The sequence below is a fragment of the Euphorbia lathyris genome, chromosome 4, assembly GCF_963576675.1.
Source record: "Euphorbia lathyris chromosome 4, ddEupLath1.1, whole genome shotgun sequence".
NCBI classification, from domain to species: Eukaryota; Viridiplantae; Streptophyta; class Magnoliopsida; order Malpighiales; family Euphorbiaceae; genus Euphorbia; species Euphorbia lathyris.
The window spans coordinates 96904316-96926266 of NC_088913.1; the positions used below are offsets into that span (position 1 = coordinate 96904316).

Sequence of the window (21951 nt, forward strand, 5' to 3'; positions counted from 1 at the left end):
TCTTGAATTTTTTTATTTCGAAGTCGTTATCGGCCAAATTTGGCAAAGTAAAAAAAGCATGTAAAATTTTGTAACCATAGGGGTTGTTTGCAAAAAAAATACCACAGGTATCACATTACAAATCGGCCAATTAACCATATTATATTTAATATGGAACTACATTTTAAATTTTTCATAATTATCATTTTTTGAGTTTTGTCTATCTAAACATTAAATGACCTCAAATATAAAAAATTAAATAATTAAAGTTGTTTAAATTATGATTTAATTCTTAAACTTTTATTTGGAAGTTGTTATCGACCAAATGTGGTAAAATTAACTGGAAAAAAAATGAAAATTTTGTAAAATATAAGGTTTCGTTCCCATCAGTACCGATCTACAAAATTGTGAAACACGAAGCATATATTTAAAATTAACCCCTAATCTATCATTATTGAATACCCAAAGACATACTCAAATCCATGAACTTTGTCTGTTTTAAAAATTAAAACTCTCAATCTATTATTTTTCTACGTTAAGCTTTGATCACTACAAAAAAAAAAAAAAATACCCATATACCAACACTTTTTTTTAATGCATTTTTAAAAAGTGTCGCTATAAAAATTGCTTATTTACTTCTATTTTTATCTAACTAGTTTCTATACTTTGTAAATTCCTCTATGGATTAACTAAGTATGTAAAAAGCCCAATTGTACTTCACTCATTTTTTGGCCCATCAATGCATTTGTACAAAACCGTTTCTCTTATGACAAGGGCAACACGATTACGATCGGGATGAAGTCAGGCGGCATGGTTTAGATCCCAAGCAAACGGAGACCGCTCTCTCCGATCTTCTCAGCTTCTCCCTCACCACTCCTCCGATCTCCCCTCCCAAGTTGATCAGCCACTCCAGGTACTTTGGTTTCGACATTTTAGGTCTGGATCCTGTCATGGACTTGAATTCTCTAAATTTCGCTTTGCCATGAAATACCCTAGACAATGAATTTTTCATTTGAGAAAAGAGGGCCTTCTGAGTTTGAAGCATTTTAGTTGTTTGAAGGAGAGTAGATTGATGTGTGAAATCCTTTTGAAAATCTATGTTCTGTTTCTTTCTTATTCAGTTTCAAATTTAGGTTTCATTTTAATTGTTTGAAGGAGGAACACTAAGAAATCACTAAGTGGTATTTTCTTAATCTAACTGGAACTTCATAGATTGACATTTCATTGGAGAAATTCATGTTTGCATGAATCTTAGTAGTGGTGGTGTTTTTTTTTCTAGAAGTATGTAGTTTATCAACAATGTGACATTTTTATGTTGAAGTTTACAGTGCAATGAATCATGTTATAAGTGTAAAGCTAAACGTAAGTGAACCTGATATTTTGTAAATTGGTTGCTTGAGATGGAAACTTTTTATTGCCAAATCTCTTGCTGTCAACAATTCAAAACATGTGATGTTATATCTTCTCAATAAAAGATGATTGCTTTTTATATCTAATTGATTAATTTTTAATTTTTAAAACATTCACTATAAGAAAAGGCATCCGTTATTTTTGAATATGCTTCTAATCCATGCTTTGAAATTAAATTATTCAAAAGGAAAGAGTTGTCTGCCTTTGTGTTTTTTTACTGGACTTATCTGTTTTAGTTATTTCTGTTGCTTGTGTTATTTTACCGTTTGTTTCCAAGTGGATTTTTACCGTTTGTTATTTCTGATGCTTAGTACCAAAAATAGTTTGAAATTTACCGTAAAATGGAGCAATTGTTTGCAAATCGTATGAAGACTTGATTTTCAGTCTATGAGTTTTTACTATTCTTTTGTGTGTTTAACAATTAATAGCAAGCTCATACTGTGAAAATGCACACCGACTTGAATGTCGGCATGTACTGGGAGAAATGGGAGTGGACTACTGGGATTCTGATATTTGGAGGCAACATATTGAGACAAATGAGGTAGATAGTCTAATTTATCATGTTCATTAATTTGTTGTTCTGGCTGAAGTTTCATTTCATCTTTAACGTAAATTGTTTGTGTTTTCGTGATTTAATACATCTACAGGTGCTTGTGATGACCACAAATATTACTAAATGGTTTGAGGCATGGTTTCTTCAAGCTGAACTTGATGAAGGTTCTGATATTCGACGAATGTCATCACGCGAAAGGTAGAGCCCCTTATTCATTGATTTTGCAAGTGACTTCGTCTTTCTCTTCCTCTAATGATACTGATTTTCCGAGTAAATATCCACTTCATTTCGCAAATTTCACTATATTTCCAGGAGTTCTATCACCTCTACTTCAAATTTGGAGGTTTCGATCTTCCTAGGATATTTGGGATGACAGCTTCTCTTGTAAATTCAAAGGGTACTAATTCATTTACCTTGTTTCTGCTTTATTTTATTCCCGCTGTTCTATTCTCTTCATCAGTCTATGTATGACTATTGGTCATTTCTTTCAATCTTGCTTGGTTACTGATTTTTTTGTCTTTAAAGAGAGAGATTTCTGTCATATGTCCATGTATTCCATTTTACTTTATTAATTATTATATATTGACCTCTCATTTATACTTTGGTTCTTTGTCATCAAGGTCTGAAATCAGGAGCATGGAGCATCCTATTGGTGTTATCAAGGTCTGCAATCGAGAATATGATGTGTTCTAAGGTGTCTCTCTCTTTTAGTTTCTATTGAATTAATGATGCATATTGCCAAGATGATGCCTATGTTTTAATCTGTATTTGGATGAAACTTTAGTTAATACATTGGACTTGCATTTCTTTCCTTGTTGAAGGTGTATACTTGCAAGAGTGAATCTGTACTTGCCAATTTTGTTCCTTTCTTCACTCTGAAATTTAAAAGCTATAACCATGACGATATTTCAGATGAGATTTGTGTAAAACTAGCCGATCAACTGAAGACGTCAAAAGAAGAGGTCTGTAACTCTTGCTATATGTATTTTGAAAGATTTAATGTCTAAAGTTATTGACTATATACATGACGAAGAGACTAGGGGTTATAGAGGATCCGCTAACCCCGATTCATGGAAATTGCAACTTCGTCAGTTTAATGAATGTTAAATTGCTCTAACAGGCTGCAAAAATTTCCTCATCTTGGATATGAATACGACTTCCTTTCATCGCAAAGATTGAGCATCAATGGCGAGAACCTCATAAAAGAGTTCGGTTTTGCTGCCTCGACTAGTTTTGTCAATTACATTAGAACTGGTATATTTTTCTAACTTGGTGTGATAAATAATGAAAACTAAACTATGTGATTACTTCTCTTACATATTTTTCATTGCTTCTCTTAAGTAAGAGTTCGGTTCTGCATTCTGTTTTGTCCGTTGGCGATAATCCAAAAGCTGAAATAAAAGCAGGTCTATTTCTAAAAAAGTTCTCTGCCTTTTTCATTTACTCTTCTAGAGTACAGGTTCGCTTTATGGCCATATCCTTTCCTTTCTAATTAACTAAACTATCCTTTTCAGATATGCATTATTCTGGCCTTATGTTGCAGTGCAATGCATTAGTGGGTTTACAGCGTTGGATGTGCCAGCTCCTCATGGTATTCTACCTTTCTTTTCATCATGGACCATAAATCAGAAGCATATCAACTTGTCCGACTTGGCTTAAAGGTTAAACTGTTCTAACAGATTATGATATCACTTGCCTTTGTTTGTTTGAATTGTTTTCTCTTGGCATGTTATTTGGCTTATTTTTCAACTGTATGTATTGGTACTAAGACATTTGTATTTATTTGTCAAATTTTGGATATATTTTGTAAGATATAAAAATTGATTATGGAAGTATATTCTTATTGTATTGAAAATTTAGTTGATGAGATTTGTGAAAGATATTATTGTAATTATTTATATGAATTAATCTTTGGATTAAAAATTTAGTTAATTTAATGATAATATATAGGGAAAAATACAAAAATAAACCTTGTGGTTTGGTCCATTTTCAAACTGCATCCATGTGGTTTAAAAGTTTGCAAAGTGGTACCATGTACTTCATTCCGTTAGCAAACACATACCAAATTGACTAACGGTGTTAAAAGTCAAACTGAAAAGAGTTAATTTGGTCCTTATATTTATTTATTTTTATAAATTGACCCCCTTATTATCTAATTATCACAAACAAATCCCAAAATAAAAAATAAAAATCAAATATACCATCTTCTTCATCTCTCTTTAATTTTTTTTTTCCTTCTTTCTCTCTTCTCTCTCTCTTGATTTCTCTCTCTAAAATAAATCTAACCTACGTCCAGTTTGAATATGGAAAATGCATTTAGCAAATTTACATATGAAGCATTCACAGAACCATAGGCTAAATTTTAAGACTGAGCATACAAACACAATCCAGTAAGCACCAGGAAGGAATCATGAATGCATCTAGCCAGGAATTGGAAGAATACTAAAAATAAAATAAAAAAATGAAAATCTAACCATACTAACAAGATTGCAGCAATAACTCCTAGTAATTAAAACTGGAATAATGATTTTCTCATACACAACCCCGGCATGAATGCGTAGTAAATAAAGAAAAAAAAGACCCAATTTCAGTTACGAACTTATTGACTGAAGAATCACCACTAATCAAATACGGAAGACGGAATAAATTTTATTTTTTAAAAAACTATCTCCAAAATCGTATCTAGAGCTAATCCGATGGTCATTTAAGATCCTAATAATCATTAACCTTAACAACAATGGAAGAAAATAAAACGGAGAGAAGTCCCAAAATCGTCTCTTATATATTATAGTTATGATGGTAGCTTTATTTTAGAGAGAGAAATTAAGAGAGAGAGAGGAGAGAGAAAGAAGGAAAAAAAAGAAATTAAAAAGAGATGGAGAGGATGGTATATTTGATTTTTATTTTTTATTTTAGAGTTTGTTTGTGATAATTAGATAATAAGGGGGTCAATTTATAAAAATAAATAAATATAAGGATCAAATTAACTCTTTTCAGTTTGACTTTTAACACCGTTAGTCAATTTGGTATGTATTTGCTAACGGAATGAAGTACATGGTACCACTTTGCAAACTTTTAAACCACAGGGTGCAGTTCGAAAATGGGCCAAACCACAAGGTTTATTTTTGTACTTTTTCCTAATATATATATATATAGGATAAGTAATAAATCTGTTTTTTTTTTTTACGTATTGATAAGAATAAAGATTTTATCTAAAGATTTTTCAAAAAATAAATATTATTTGTTTATAAAAAAATATATCATTTAAAGATAATTTAGATAATTTTGTTACTTCGTCTTTATCCAATTATAACAGTAAAAAGCATATAATTAAGTTATTGAACTTTATCTGTTTTCCTAATCTATTATTTTTTACATTGAATTCTTGATCATTAATTCTGTTATTGATGAAATTTTTATTTAACTTTTTCATCGAGTTTAATCGACACGTATTGGTAGGGAGATTCAGACTATTGACATGGACAAATAAAAATAAGAGTTTATTGAGTAGGATAGATGTGAAGAGTAAGAAGTAAGAAAAAAATTACAGAAATTAATTTCCAGTGTGCTCTTCAAAGCTCGATCTTCTTCTCTCTATTTCGCGGTTTCAGCATTAAAATCGCCAAATCGATCTTCTCTCCTAACAGCAAAAATCATTTCTAGCAGGTTCCTCCAAGCTCAATTTTCAGCTTGAAAGAACCTGGTGGAAATCGATTTCTGTAATTTCTTTTTACTTTCGCTCCTCTAATCAAGAAATTTATTTCTTTATTTGTCCACATGGAAGTAAAAATGTCCCGTCATCAAGGAAAAACAATTACATTGAGAGCTTCTAGTGAGAGAAGCTCTAGCTTCTCTCTAACTTCTATACTCTTCTCTTCTCTTTGCTATTCTCTTCAAAATATCTTTATTTTTTCTAGCTTTTCACCATTATCACTACCACTTAACAATTCCGATCTTGCATTTTAATTAGGTTTACTCTTAGAGGAGGAATAAGAAAGCTTGTCTTCCTTTTTCCTCCTCCCATTTATATTTTAGTTTTCGTTTTTAGCTTTAGATTTACATTTTCTTGTTAGTTTGAAGTCTATATACCTCCTTGAACTTCTTTTTACGTCAGAGCTACACTTGTGAGCTATATTTCTTTCTTTTATTCTTTTTTCGGTCTTAGCAAGAGCGGAAAAGGTTTATCTTGTTCGTAGATCTATAGATCTGCGTGGATGCACAAACAGAAAAGACTCAGATCCGAACGTCCGGAAGAGCCTAAAGGATGGAGTATGTGATAGAGGGTGGTTTCGTAATTGTTATATTAGAGATATTTGTTAATATCTGTAGATAATATTGTTGAGATATTTACTTGTATTTGAATTAGTCATTATCCTGTATCCTTAGATATCAATCAGTTACAACTGATCTCTATAATCTCCTTTAAAAGCATGTTATGCTATTCAATAAAACTCAATTGAGGTTGCAGTATTTTCATGGTATCAGAGCCTAAATTGGTTTAACAACCCTAAAAGATCCTTATTTCCATTGTTTGAGCAACCTCTCTTCTTCTTTTTTTAGTGAACGATGTCTGCTAATGGCACAAACCCAACTGGTACCCAAACCTTTACTCCATCAAATCTTTCCACTCAGATTACTCACAAACTGACCTCAACGAATTTCCTACTATGGAAGACGCAACTTATGCCTTTGTTGCGTGGTCAAGGGTTGGCACATCATGTTGATGCAACCCATGCTCCTCCGTCGAAGGAGTTGCCCACCGGAGCTGCTAATCCGGCGTTTAAACCCTGGGAACAAATTGATCAACAGGTTCTCAGTCTCATAATCTCGTCTTTGTCAGCGAGTGTCTTGCCTCAGGTTGTTGGAGCGGAAACGACCCTTGCAGCATGGAACAAACTAGTAAAAGCTTATTCAACTGGTTCACGATCTCAAATTCGAGAATTGAAGCATCAATTGCACAATCTCCGTCGTGGGAATGACTCAATTAGTGATTATTTACAAAGGGCCAAACTAATTAGTGATCAATTGACAGCCCTACAAAGTCCTATTTCTGAGGACGATTTAGTTGCTGCAACCCTAGAAGGACTCGGTCCAGCCTTTTGCCCTTTTACTCGTGCGTTGGAAGCCCGAATGGAATTATTTTCGTTTGATGATATCATTGGACTGTTGCACAGTGAAGAACGTCAATTAGAAAGAGAGGCTGCTGCTCCAATTTTTACGCCATCCGTTAATTTTGCTGGTCGCACAAATGGTCGTGGCTGAGGTCGTAGTCGCGGCAATTATTCTGGTGCATCATCAAGTCGCCCCAATTATACTGTTTCTGCTCCACTTGATGTCAGTACGCTGACTTGTCACAATTGCAAAGGTACTGGCCATATTGCAAGGCAATGTCCCTCTCCTAAACAAAATCGGGGCAACAGAAACAACTTTCGCCCTTCCTCAAATGTAGCAGTGACTTCGAATTCGAGCTCGACTGATTGGCTTGTTGACTCTGGTGCGACTCATCATTTGACTGCAGATCTAGGAAACCTTGCTGTTCATTCAGAATATGATGGACCCGAAGAGGTTACAGTAGGTAATGGACATAAAATTCCTATTTCTCATATTGGGCATTCAAAAATTAATCTTTCTGATTCTTCTGTTCAATTTCGAGATATTCTTCATGTTCCAAACACAGTCAATAATCTATTATCTGTTTCTTCTTTAACTCAGTCTAATCATGTATCTGTTGAATTCTTTGCTAATCATTTTGTTTTGAAGGATTTGGAGACAAAGAAAGTGATGTACCAGGGAACGAATAAAGATGGTCTCTACACCATGTCTATTCCGCCTTCAAATTCCAATCGAATTCAAGCTTTTCATGTTTCCCTTCCGCAATGGCATGCTAGATTAGGCCATGCGAATTTTCCTATTGTTAAGAAAGCTCTAAGCTTGAATAAAATTCCATTCATTGATAATAAAAATCATAGCTTATGTGATTCTTGTTGTTCTAGTAAAGCTCATCGTCTTCCTTTTCTAAAGTATAATTTTGTTGCTCAAGGTCCTTTAGACTTAATTTGTTCTGATGTTTGGGGTCCTGCACATGTACCCTCGCATGATCAATTTCGATATTATGTGCTTTTCTTTGACCATTACAGCAAATTCACATGGTTATATTTTGTCAAGTTTAAATATGAAGTTATGAGTGTGTTTATTAAATTCAGAACACTTGTTGAAAAACACTTTCACAGACCAATTAAAACCTTTCAGTCAGATTGGGGAGGCGAATTTCAAGCTCTCACTGAGTATTTATCATTAAATGGAATTAATCATCGAGTTTCTTGTCCCTACACACCTGAACAAAATGGGTGTGCAGAGAGGAAACATCGACATGTTGTTGAGACTAGGCTTTCATTATTACTTCATGCTAAAATACCAAATACTTTCTGGACATATGCCTTTGATTGTGCTACCTTTGTTATTAATAGATTGCCTACCTCTTCTATTGATTATTGTACTCCTTATCAGAAATTATTTGGTACTGCTCCTGATTATCAATTTTTCCGTCCCTTTGGCTGTCTTTGTTATCCTTGGCTTAGACCATATAGTTCCAATAAACTTGTTGCTCGTTCTAGAAAATGCATTTTTCTGGGTTATGGTAAGGTTCATAAAGGTTATAAATGTTATGACTTGCTTACTAATAAAATCTTTGTCTCACGTCATGTTGTGTTTAATGAACAGGAGTTTCCCTATCCGGAGTTAAATCGTGAGGCTCGCTCCGCGTCAATAATTGATCAGTCAAGCTCTTCGGTCACTGTTACATTTCCTTCTCTCAACGAACCTTTCACTGCTCTTCATCCACAAGAACCTACTGTACGCAATTTACAAACTGAACCTGCAGCTGCTCCACTGCAATCAGTACCTCCTGCTGTGCCTTTAACATCTCCACCGATTCAATCTAGCCAAATAATCCCTTATGTTCCACCCACCCAACTCTTGAGCCAAATACAAGCCTCCACTCACCAAAATATATCACCTGTACCTTTACTAGTGGACTTTCCTAACTCTGTATCAGCTACACAAAATTCCCATCCTGCTATAACCACCACAACTTTGGCTACCACCTCAAATTCACCACAAATACCATCCCCATCTAATACTGTCGCATCCAAACCTACTGCTTCCCACAAAAAATCCAACATTCCTTTCCAACCAATCACCAAAACTCATAAAATGATTACCCGCACTCAAAATGGTTCTCTCCGCCCAAAGGCATATGTAACGACTCTTGACACGGTCACACCGACCTGCTATACACAAGCTCTTCGACAACCTCAATGGCGTACAGCTATGAATTCTGAATATAATGCTCTTATTCAAAATGGTACTTGGGAGTTAGTACCAAGCTCTAAAGCAACAAATATAATTGGATGTTTATGGGTGTTTCGAGTTAAACTCAATCCGGATGGTTCCGTTGATCGCTACAAGGCTCGATTGGTAGCAAAGGGCTTTCATCAAAGGCCGGGGCTGGAATTTCAGCAAACTTTTAGTCCTGTCATCAAGCCAACCACAATCTGGGTATTATTAACTTTAGCAGTTACATATGGTTGGCATATTCGACAATTGGATGTTTCCAATGCGTTCCTTCATGGTGATCTTGATGAGGTTGTATATATGCAACAACCTCCTGGATTTGTCAATCCTCAGTACCCCTCTCATGTGTGTCGGTTAAAAAAGAGTTTATATGGGTTGAAGCAAGCCCCTCGGATGTGGCGCCGGTGTCTTACTCTTGCCCTCGTTGACCTTGGTTTTCAATGTTCAAAAGCTGACTCTTCCTTGTACTTCTTAAATGGCAAGGGCACTCAACTGTTTTGTTTGTTGTATGTTGATGACATACTTGTCATAGGCTCCACTATTGATTCTATTCAACGGCTTGTCAAAAAGCTTCAGTCTCGCTTCCCTATTCGTGACATTGGACAGTTGAATTATTTTCTTGGCTTACAAGCCTCATGGACAAAGCAGAGTCTCCACCTTAATCAACAAAAATACATTGATAAAACCAAGATGCAAGGTGCAAAGGGTATTTCAACCCCATCCTGTACATCGGCAAAACTCACTATTTCAGGGGGTGAGCCGTTTGATGATCCTGGTTTGTATCGAAGTATTGTAGGAGGCTTACAATATGCCATTATCACAAGACCAGATATTAGTTTTGCTGTTAATAAGGTGAGTCAATTTATGCATTGCCCCTCCATTGATCATTGGAAAGCTGTAAAGAGGATACTCCGGTATCTCCTCTCCACACCATCTCATGGTATTTTAATTCATCGAGGCCAATCACTTGATTTAAATGGCTTTGTCGATGCTGATTGGGGTGGTGACCCCGACGATCGAAAATCAACTTCAGGTTTTGCGGTTTATCTCGGTCCAAATCTAATATCATGGAGGTCTCGAAAACAACGAACTGTAAGTCGTTCGTCGACAGAGGCCGAGTATCGTGCTCTTGCGGCACTCGCATCCGAGGTTTTATGGATACGCATGCTGTTAACTGAAATTGGTCATTGTTCAAATAATTCTCCTGTATTATGGTGTGACAATTTAGGTGCTACCTATCTCACAGCTAATCCCATTTTCCATGATCGATCAAAGCACCTTGAAATTGATTTTCATTTTGTAAGGGACAAGGTGGCACGTAAGGAACTCAAAGTTTGCTACATAAACACCCTTGATCAAGCAGCTGATGCTTTAACAAAACCATTGTCTAAAACACGCTTCCTGCTTTTGAGAGACAGGTTGATGGTACGGGCGCCATCAATTTGAGGGGGACTGATAGAGGGTGGTTTCGTAATTGTTATATTAGAGATATTTATTAATATCTGTAGATAATATTGTTGAGATATTTACTTGTATTTGAATTAGTCATTATCCTGTATCCTTAGATATCAATCAGTTACAACTGATCTCTGTACTCCTTTAAAAGCATGTTATGCTATTCAATAAAACTCAATTGAGGTTGCAGTATTTTCAGTATGGATTACAACAGTTTTTCAACGGGATTCGACTTACGAGAAGGATATGACTTCTATGTTTGTTGTATTTGTATCTTTTCTGGTTTTTAGTGCTCTTTGTAGTCTTTTATTGCTCTTTGTAGTCTATGTATTGCTCTTTGTAGTCTTTTCTTTCCTTTGTGGGTCTTTGCCTGTATGGAATGGAGGTTTTATTCCTCTTTCTTTCGTGCTGTATTTGTATTATTAAGTTAATGGAATGATGTGTGGCTGTAGACACCGAGTCGGAGGACCTGTGACGAAAACCTGAAAACAAGACGGTTGAAGCGATTGATTCCGAAAGTTTCAAAAATAATAAAATAAATAAGTTACAGTCGGTCGCTGTTGTCGATCGGATAGCTCGCGAATGCTTAACGGTACGGTGCGAGTGCTTAGCGGCGGCCGGCGCGCATTCGACGACAGTCGGACGCACGCTCGACGACGCAAAGCACGCGCTCGACGTCTGTCGGACGCACGCACCCAACCATGAATAGTACGCGCTCGGTGTCCGAGCAAGGCACGAGCTTGGCGGCACAGGACGCGCGCTCGTCGGCCACGGGACGTGTGCAACCGGCAGCGCGGAACACGCGTTCGGCGGTCACGACGCGTGAACGCCCGACGGCACGAGGCGCGCCCCGGCGGCCGTTGAGCGAGTGCCCAATCGCATTGGGCGGAAGCCCAAAGGTAGGGGGCGCGAGCGCCCAACCGCGTCGGACGGACGCCCAACGGCAGTTGGGCGCGCGCGCCCAACCGCACGTTGGGCGCTCGCCCAACGCTGTTGGGCGATCGCCCAACAATCGTTGGGCGGTAGCCCAACGTGATGTTGGGCGGCCGCCCAACAAGCCTTGGGCGGCCGCTCAACGGCTTTGGGCGACGTCCAATTTTGCTCGGGCGTCGTCCAAAGTTTCCGGGACCCGTTTCCCTATATAAGGGGCACAGATCCCAATGCAAAAAGGAGGGGGGATTTCATGGAGCCTTTCTCACTCTAAACATTTTTAGAGAGAGAAAGTGAATTTTTTTGAGAAAAATATTTTTTTTTCTCAAAAATTCCGAGTTTCCTAAAGTTAAACTTTTTACTAAAAATATAAAAAAAGGAAGATCGCGACTCGTGGAATCGATCGGCTTCGACTGTCAGATACCGAATTTAAGGTATTATCCGAGGAATAGACTCTTTTATTTTATTTTATTTATTCTCTTCTTCTATTTATTTTTTATGTTATAGTTTCTTTATTTGATTAGTTATTTATTTTATCACGTTTTATTTAATTAGCGTATTTATTTAATTTTCGTTTCGTGTTGAATAAAATTCGGTTTTGTTTTAAGATAGAAAACCTCGTTTTGATATCCCAATACGAACCGTGATCCGATAAAAAGGTAGTTCGGGTATCGAAAAACGTTGAAATTATAAGTTTCTAATTTAAAAAGAAATTTCCAAATAATGTTTTAAAATAAAAACATCGTTTTAGGAACTTCCGTTATTGACTATGATCCATTTTTGGTAGTTCGGAAATCCAAAACGATTGAATTAGATTTAATTTAAAGCTTTTGAATAAATCTGGAAACAATTAGAGTGCTGCTGTAATTCGCCATTTCTGTCACTAATTGCTGTTTACCTACGGGTTTTCCGTCGGTAAATCTGCCAAAACGCAAAAAATGCCATTTCAGTCCCTTTTTCTCAACTTCTAAGCTTTTAATCCTTAATATATATATGTATAGTTATGTAATATATGTGTTTCAAACTATTTTAGATGTTTAGTGTATATAAATATTTAGGATGTTTGTATATCATTCTTTATTTAATTTTTAAAACATAAGTATATGTATATATTTGTTCTTTTATTCATTTGAGTTATATTAGATCCTATTTTGAAGATTATTTACTTGGGCATTTTGGGAAATAATCAATAGATATTAGTATATGCTATTTTTTTTATATTTAAAACTATAATAGTTATGTATATATGTAGTTTTGGGATATTTGGGTTATTTTATTGGTTATTGAATGAAATTATTTTGGGTAAATGTTATGTTCTTATTTATGAGATTTATTTACTATTTTCACATCTTTAAAGTATAAATGTATTTTATCTAATATTTTTATATATGTATTATATAGTTTCCTTTTATTAACTTTTATTTTCATATTCCCTTTTTGATTTAAATGTATATATATATGCTAGAATTACTTTCTTTCTTCTTTTGGATCATTCATGGGTCCATGTTTCAAATGGGCTTTATTTGATTATGAATCTTGCTTCAAATGGGTTTATTATTGTAATTATAATAGGTAGAGAGAGTCCATTAAATAAGAGGGGAAAATAAATCAAAAGAAAGAGAGTTTTCAATTTGATTATTTAAACTAATGAATTTTTAGAGGTTCCTAATGTAAATAAATGGAGTTGTTTTTTGTTAATATTTCAAATCGTTTCCAAAACACCACGTTTTAAAACCTTAATCCGTTCCAAAGGCGGATTAAGTGAACATGGTAATTAAAATCGCTTTCGTTGTGAATAATAGAGTTTTTGAATCATTTTCTTAAAGGATTTGTACAAAATAAAATTGACTTGTATGTTTAACCACGTTTTCTTAACTAAAGGTTTTTGTCTCAGACGTTTCCAAAGCACTTGAGTCGTTCCAACGGCGACTCGAGTAAACTTCACTAATCGGGGTTTTAAAACGCACCTAAATCGTTCCAACGGTGATTAAGGTGCGAACCATGTAAATAAACTCGTTTTGGGGAAATACGTTAGTGTAGAATAAACACACGGCATGACATTTAAATAAGGTTATAAATAAATCACTTCTTTCTTCCCCCTTCTCTGTGTATGTATAATATAAATGGGTGATTCTTTACTAATATGGCTTTTCAATAATATATGCTCAAAACGGTTTCTGAAAAAAGAAAGAAAAGGTTTCAAATGAATTTTAAACTTAAAGAAGTATACGATTAGTCCGTTATCGCCTAACATGCTGAGTAGGAGGCCGGTGGTTCATAACCGGGCGATGTCGGGGTGCCTAGTAGCCTTTCTCCGAAATGAAGCTAGCCTTCTCGGCTCGTACCTAAGTTTCCCGAACCCACACGGTCTCCCGCAAGGGATCGGTGTTCATTTTCCCATTCGTGGGTGGCGACTCTTCCATATCTCCGAGCTCCGGTCCTGCCGAGCAGCTTGATTCCACGATTGGTTGCTTTCGGCGCCAATCACCGCTTACGTCGCCATGAGGTTGTCCACCCCCCGGTCCGCCCGGGAGATTAGGCCGTGACACCTCATCTAACAAGTGGCGACTCTGCTGGGAAAGCGAGAAATTTGATTCCGGAAGGCGTGTATTAAGCCCTTAATGGGGACGGATCGTATTATTTCTTTTCGTATGCATTCATGTGCATTATTGCAAACCTTTTGGGTAATTTCCGCGAAACCTCTAGCGAGAGTCCATTCGTCGCTCGAAAGAGGCTAGTGTAAGTTCCCCCTTACAGTAAGGCGCCAAAGGGTCCCCATCCATTCGTTAGGGGCGAATTTGTACGGTCCTGTGAGGTCCCGCGCTCAGCCGTGTCAGCATATAGTAGCCTTAGAAGTTGCCATAGGATTACCCGTTACTATTTTTGGCGTGATAAATGAATCAGTTCGTGTTTTCAAATCGCCATGATACGTGTCTAAATCCTAAAGTAGGTAAAGAAAATGAGACGATGTGTTAATATATACTCGTGAATCGACATACTAATTACCCTAAAACATCGAAACAATTTGAACTAAAGACGACTTAGTCATCTCATATGAATGAACATGTGCGACCCGCCTTGTCCCTTTCGGTGTCCCGACGAAGGCACATGTTCAGGAAATGTGTTATGACGTAAGTACGTATTAGTATGAATCGGTTCGGTGTTAAGGATAGTTACATCTCGATACAAAAGACTATATTAACAGTAGCCGTTATTCACATTCTTTAAATAAGTTGGGATAAAACGAGATCATGACGAAACGAAAACGAAGAACATTTCTGTCTTGAATGACCCTATCGTAACGTGAAAAGTTTCGCACAAGTAGCCCGTCCCTTCCGAATAAAAGACGAGCTTTTTTACGTTATGCCTCATGTCGTTCTTAAGAGAAATGGATGTGTCCGCAAAGGTGACTAAGAAAATAAAAGAAAAGAAAAAACTAAACGACCAAAATCATTCCGAGTCTACGATATATTTCAATCCCGAGAGTAGTTAAAGAAAATAAACCAATGCCGTTGAATACGTGTCTCGAACAAGTATATACCCCGTTTAAAGCTTTGAAGCCGAATTAAGCCAAACCATATAATTGCGCAATATGGACGAGACTGCGGGTTTTGACTAACGACTCGATCATTTCAACCGTTACCAAAACTGCAAGAAATATGGCCCGATATACGTGTTTGCTTAATTCGCGCCTAAAGGAAAGAGAACGGTGATATCCTCGCCTCGAATAAACATGCGATTCAACGAAACGTTGATTTTCTATAACCACACTAAGGTGATATATCCCGTAGATCAGAAAGAATAAGAGATTGTTGTTAGCCGAAAGATTACCGTGCGCTCAAATAAGACTCGCCGTCTTTTCGTGTAGCAAAATGAGCAAACGAATCCTCGATGCTAAGAACAAACACGTTACGCGATGAGTCCGTTCCCTAAAATAAAATCCAAAAGTGATTCCATCACTAAATAAACGCATGGTTACGTCTCTCGATAGATCCAAAAAGATCCCGTTGTAATCCAAAAATCGAGACACGAATCCACGTGAATAAAAAGGGAACGAGTCATTTGCAATAACAAACGATTGGAATAGAAGAATAACTCGTACCACGTTTAAAAACCGAGATGCGCTCAAAGGGAGTCAAAACCCGAATTAATGCGTCTCACGAAAGGACAAAAGATGAGTTATTCTGAAAGGACAATCCGACTTGGTCGATTTCTTAGTCACTGAACGTGGTACATCAAAAGGAACTGTATTGTCTGATGAGTGATTTATTTTTCCGCAATAATCGACGGTATCACGCGTCCTCTGGACCATGATGTGAGCCCATACCAAAATCCTAGGAAAGAGACTTGGACCAGCGAGTGTGTGGAGGAATAAGGATGGAAGAGAGATGATGTGATGATTGTGATTATTATCTAACGTTTTCTTATTGCAATCTAATTACGCGTTATGTACGATTTTCGCTAACTAGTTTGTTCGTATGGATTTCTATCTGTTTGTACATCAATCGAGTCAGATTTAAGTCATAATGCATCCTATGCCTAACAAATCATTGCAGTCGTACCATATAGAGCGTTGCATGCTGACCAAATTGTGTGCAGCTATATTAGGTTTCATAGACTTAGGACATATTTATTAGGAATGTGAGAAAGAGTCGACCCCAACGTCGCGTGTCATTCTGGAGGCATACTAGTTATGTCGTGATGTATCCTATACGTCTTTGCCTTGTCATACCTAGGTGCTGGGATGCATCCTATGCGTCCTTGGCACGTCTCGTGCATCTTCACCGTGTCGTTTGTATGCTAGCTAGGAGGCATGTCCATTATGTTGTGACGTATCCCATCCGTCTTTGCCTTAGCATACTGTATGTATGGTAGCTTACCTCGTACATTTCTCTCGTATCCCAGGCACTAGTCAGAAGGTACAACCCTTATATCATGGCGTATCCCATACGCCTTTGTTTTGGCATACCCCGTATGTCACGACACCTCCAATACGTCCTTACCCTGTCAAGAGGCGTACCATTCTCTGGTGGCGTGCCCGCTATATCCTTGCTACGTCGTGTCATCACGTGTCCACCCGTCATGAGTCCCACCTGTCATGGGGTGATGTATTCCTTGCATCTTTACTTTGTCATACTCCATGAGACGTAACGCACCCCATGCATCTTCCATTAATCATTCAGACACCGATCAAGAGGCGTACCTGTTATGTCGTGACATATCCCATATGTCTTTTCCGTGTTGTGCCTCGTAACACATCCTGTACATCTTCGCCTCATTCCTTGCGCCAAGCGAGGGGCATGAGTTGCATGCCCCATATGTCAAGGCATGTCAAGTGCTTATTCACCATGCTATGTACGTTAGATGAAAGGTATACCATTTGGGCCGTGACGTATCCCATACGTCCTTACCTCGTCCCATCTTCCATATCGTGAAGTGTCCCAGGCGTCTCCATCACGTCAGCTATAGACCAGTCAAGATATGTACTCGATGCACCGCCGTGCATTGCGTACGTCCGGGTATTGCCAAGGTCGTACATCGCGATAGGTCGCACATGCGTCTTCCATATCAGATACGCTAGTCTAGAGCCATACCCCGTATATCATGATTTGAGTTCTCGCCTTGCGAGGTGCCTGACAGAAGATGTACCCCATACATCACAATGTATCTCTCGTCTTTACCATGTCTCGCATGCCCGTCAAAAGGTCTACCCCGCATGTTGTGATGTGTCTCATATATTAGTCCGGAGGAGCACCTTTAGACCTTGAGGTATTCCCAACGTCTTTGTCATGTTATACTTTGTGTGGGCTATGCCGCGCACATCTTTATCGTCCTCTTTATACCATTAGGGGGTATGCCATGTGCATCGTGGCATACCACATGCATCTTTTCAACCGTGTTTAAGTTATCCAGAGACATGTCCCATGTGTCATGACGTACTCCGCCTCCCTCTATCATGGTTAGGAATACTGTTCGTTAGATATGCATCCTTGCTAGATCCAAACTGCTTGGTGGTCGTACCTCGTTTGTCATAACATTCGCATCGTGGGGCAAATTCTGTTCACTTTTCGCATGGTCGACTCGAGATGTACTATGTGTGTCGCCACATCGCCGATAACTTATCGATAGTTCAAAAAAAGAAACATTGTCATGGCATCGGTTCCTCCCGAGACTCAAATTAACCATTCGTCACATGTCTCATACACGTCCTACTTATGTCTCAAGACATACCATGTATGTCGCTACGCCTTAGCCAACACATCTCAAGATTATGACTGGTACCTTGATCTCAAATAGAACCATAATCTCACGGGTCGTCGTCACCTCCCTTTCGTATCTCAAGACATACCCACGGATGTCGCCACACTATACACAATGACTAAGTGATTCCAAATTACGTTGTTGTATTATCCATGCCCCTCACCTCGTAGGTTGCCATCATGACCTTCGCACGCTAAGACATGCCACGTGTGTCGGTGCACCGTGCACCTATACTCCAAAGTTACGTGGTTGTAAGATCGAAACCTTAGGGTCGAGTGAACTGTTTCACACGAATCTCGTTTACCTGTCGTCATTCGCATCTGGGGAGGTAGTCCATACGTAGCACCTCCGTATTTCAAAATTATGGGCAATACCCTGAGCTTCGAAACGAACCCTTGACTGGTATGTTGTCCACGCTTCCCATTTGTACCTTTAGGTGCGCCATGTGGGTCGTCATAATTACACCATCCCACTGTCCGGACCCCAGGTTCACATTGACCCTCTGACGCACGCTTCACACGAAGTCATGGTGTCACATCCGCGTTTTAACTGGCACCTTATATGTCACCTCGTCACATCTAATAAATCCATTGCACTAACCTCTTAGCTAGTAGGTCATCCTCATGCCCCATTGGTACTCTCGGCCGTACCTTGTATATCGACACGTCATTGTACTAAAGTAACCCGCGCATCCTTGGCCTTCTTGAGACACGCTGTCGCATCTTCAAAAATGGGCAAATCGATATGAGACATACCAGGTGTATCATCATATATCGTAACATGTCAGTATTCCAAACATGTGACACTAGTCCTTCGAACACGTATCAGCTTTCGGTGCATATCCCGTATGTCACCGCTTGTGCCTTAGTCATACGTTGGGTCTTGTCAAAATGTGCCCCACGTGTCGCCTTACCATTGACAATATTTGTAGCCCACGAATATGTCATTAGGCTATCCAATTCTGGACCGACCTTTGACGCGTGTTCCGTATGCCATCCCTCGCACCTTACTCACATATCAAAGTCTGAGTCGTTTATACCATCCAGTCAGGGTTAAGCTTGTGGCACACACCCATATACGCGGTTCGGTACGTCCTGTTCGCATGTCAAATGTCGAGTCACTCATGTCATTGAGTTCCAGTCGAATCTGGGGCAAGTTCATATATGTCATCACGTGCATCTTGCTTACACCCCCAATGTCGAGTCATTTGTATCGACAAGTTCAAGTTGAACTTTTGGCCCGTACCTGTCATATAGAGTGATTCATGTCATCAAGTCCAAGTCACACCCTTAGGCACGTACCCTATGGGCCGTCTCGAGCATCCCGCTCATACCTTGACACACTGAGTCATTCATGTCGTGAGGTTCCTGTCAAACTCTTGACGTACGCCCTGTAAATTGTCACTCATATCTTGAGTACGCCTCAAACAGCGGTTTGTTTATGTTGTCAAATCCTCGACATGCTCCCCTTACACCCTTGGTATTATTATCTATGCGCCCCAAACTCCGAATTGCCTTATTTACGAGTCTGAGACATATGCCCTATGTGTCCTTATTTGGGTCTCGCTCATATCAGTAGTATCAAGTTGTTTATACCGCGGCTAAGTCCAACATTTGGCACTTACCTCGAAGGTCTTGGTTTGCGTCCTCGTTGCTCTTCGAGTTGTTCATAGTAATAGGTTCCAGTCATCTCAAATATCGGTGATGAACCCAATCCGTCGTAAATATCCACATAAGATCTTTAGGGATTCTCATAAAACATATCGTCATCAGGTTCGTGCTATGAAACAAATTGACCTTCGACACGTACCAGGTAAGTCGTCATTTCTGTCTCGTTGATACCTCGATCGGATTAGGACACTTCTCATTCTACCAGACGCACCGATGTCCGCAAATTCATTGAGGTATTTGGGGTCTCTAGCTTAAGTTAATCCTTGAACCGCACCCTGCGTGTCGGTATCGTGTCTAGCTGACACTTCCAATGTTGTTAGAAGGTACCTCTTGAGTCATCTCTGTGCTTCATCCACACCCAAAGTTGGTCAGATAATACGTGTGTAGTATGCGTACCCTATTCGTGTCTCGTACCTAGCATGTTGGATTTCCCCCACTATGGTCGAAATCCCAAAATCAAGCCATCATATCGTTCGTGAGTTGCGTATAAGTAAATCGTGGGGGCACATCAAGTGGGACTCCCATCCTGCCGTTTGGCTACCTCTAAGGCATACAACGTACGTCACCGTATTCCCTAAATGCACCATGTCTCAAACCACTCTGCCCAGGCACTAGTGAGTCGAGTAGGAGTTAATAATTGGCACATACCTCGTATGTTGACATATGCATCCTATTCGAACCTCGAGTATCAGGTATTCCGTGTGCATTATCCCGTCAAATAATACCCATCATCGTAATAGTTGCTTTCCAGGAGAAGCCGACAATCGGCGCACACCACGTATGTCACTCGAGTCTCCCATATGCCTTAACCTGTTTAGGGCATGTCCCGTGCGTCACCACTTTCTGCATAACACACCAAGGTTCCGTTGGTACATCTATGTATTAGTGTCTTGGGTTTAAACTAACCATCGACCCACACCCCATATGCGGTGGTCTCGTCCCGTTTGCTTCTAGTTTAGGACACACCCTCTATGCCGGCCTGTTTCAGGAAACTTGTGTTTCCCAGAAAGACGTTTCCCTGTTATCAGTATCAATACCAAGTAAACTATGGACAAGTGCCCCGCATGTCTCCGTCACGGTCTATTGGAGTCTCGGACATACCATGAGCGTCACATCAGTCCATATAACACCGTGTATCTTCGAAGTACGTCATTGCTACCAATGATGGCAATCCCTCACATACACCTCATGCATGGTCGCTTAGGTTGTTCTTTTTAGATCGTGAGTCGTATCAATGTACCAAGTATGTCATTCCCACCACTCAGGTCGCTACCCCTCCAATGTATCTACACGTCACGGATATCATCGGGGTACACTCTCATTTACCTAGCGTCCTAGGGAATTCTACTTATCATGAGGGTCGTCTCAATCTCACAAGTGTCAGTCGTGTCAAGCGTCATTCAACATTGTACATCTTATAAAGCATTGCAAGGTAAACTTGTAGGGTTCGTACTAATGTGTGTATAACAGTTGAAATGGTTTCAGGAATCGGCACTTCCAAACAGGTAAGTTAGCACAAACGATCAAAGTACTGTCGACGGCTCTGGTAAAAAAAAGAGAAAAAAAGGGTTTAGCTCTAGTCAAATCATGTTTATGTTGTGAGAAATAAAGCGCAGACCATGAATCATGCATAAATCATACATCCATCTATAGGAGGCACAAGTAGATAGCTTCAGCATTCGCATCGCACGTGTATCATCAAAATTCATAATGCCTAAAAAGCTCCACTCACCGATCCTTTCTCTTTCCTTGTTAGAAACCCAACTCATGGCCCAGTCCAGCAATTCAAACCACAATCTTGAGAGTCGTGTGCAAGGGGCTTTAGCCAAATACATCTTTTCTGATGAATTCAAACGTGCTCTTAATGATCCAGAGAATACTAAGCATAAGGGGGTTGAAAATTCCCAAGAGATGATATGAGATTTCAATCTCAGAGCAGAAATCGAGCGAGTTCTTCCCGATATCCTTGCTTCAGATGAATTCAAGATAGAGCTGAAAAGGGGTCAGGGAGGTCCTAAGCGAGTCACTGGTTGCGGAGATCCCGAAAGCCGTTGTGGAGAAACCTATTTTCCAGCTCACGTCACAAGTTAATCCACAAACATTCACTCCACCAAGGGTAGTCTCACACCATATTTCACGAACACAACAAGATCCACATCATTGGGGACATGGGATTACCAGGGTTGTTCGCCCTCCGTCGCCCACTCAGTATAGAAGGGAGGAAAGGGAATTCTCCACTTTCACCCAACCCTTGTTTGAAGTGTTGGAGGGTCTACGAATGCGTGACATACTTCACCCTCTACCAGCCATGGGAGGTCAAACCACTGAATTAGTCAAACG

The 21951-nt window shown here is 39.0% G+C and overlaps 1 protein-coding gene across 2 annotated transcripts; it reads left to right on the top strand.

The window, feature by feature from the left end:
• The first annotated feature begins 746 nt into the window (after positions 1-746).
• LOC136225564 (endoribonuclease Dicer homolog 2-like) lies at positions 747-3797 on the top strand. 2 transcript variants are annotated; one of them, XM_066013642.1, is made up of 9 exons: positions 747-892; positions 1818-1930; positions 2037-2140; positions 2255-2339; positions 2563-2636; positions 2764-2904; positions 3063-3196; positions 3284-3348; positions 3457-3797. In XM_066013642.1, the coding sequence occupies exons 4-7, from the start codon at positions 2312-2314 to the stop codon at positions 3090-3092; spliced, it is 273 nt and encodes a 90-aa protein (XP_065869714.1). In that variant the 5' UTR covers positions 747-892; positions 1818-1930; positions 2037-2140; positions 2255-2311; the 3' UTR covers positions 3093-3196; positions 3284-3348; positions 3457-3797. The 2 variants fall into 2 exon arrangements, with proteins under 2 accessions (XP_065869714.1, XP_065869715.1); XM_066013643.1 differs by having other exon boundaries at positions 3288-3348.
• Positions 3798-21951: the final 18154 nt, after the last annotated feature.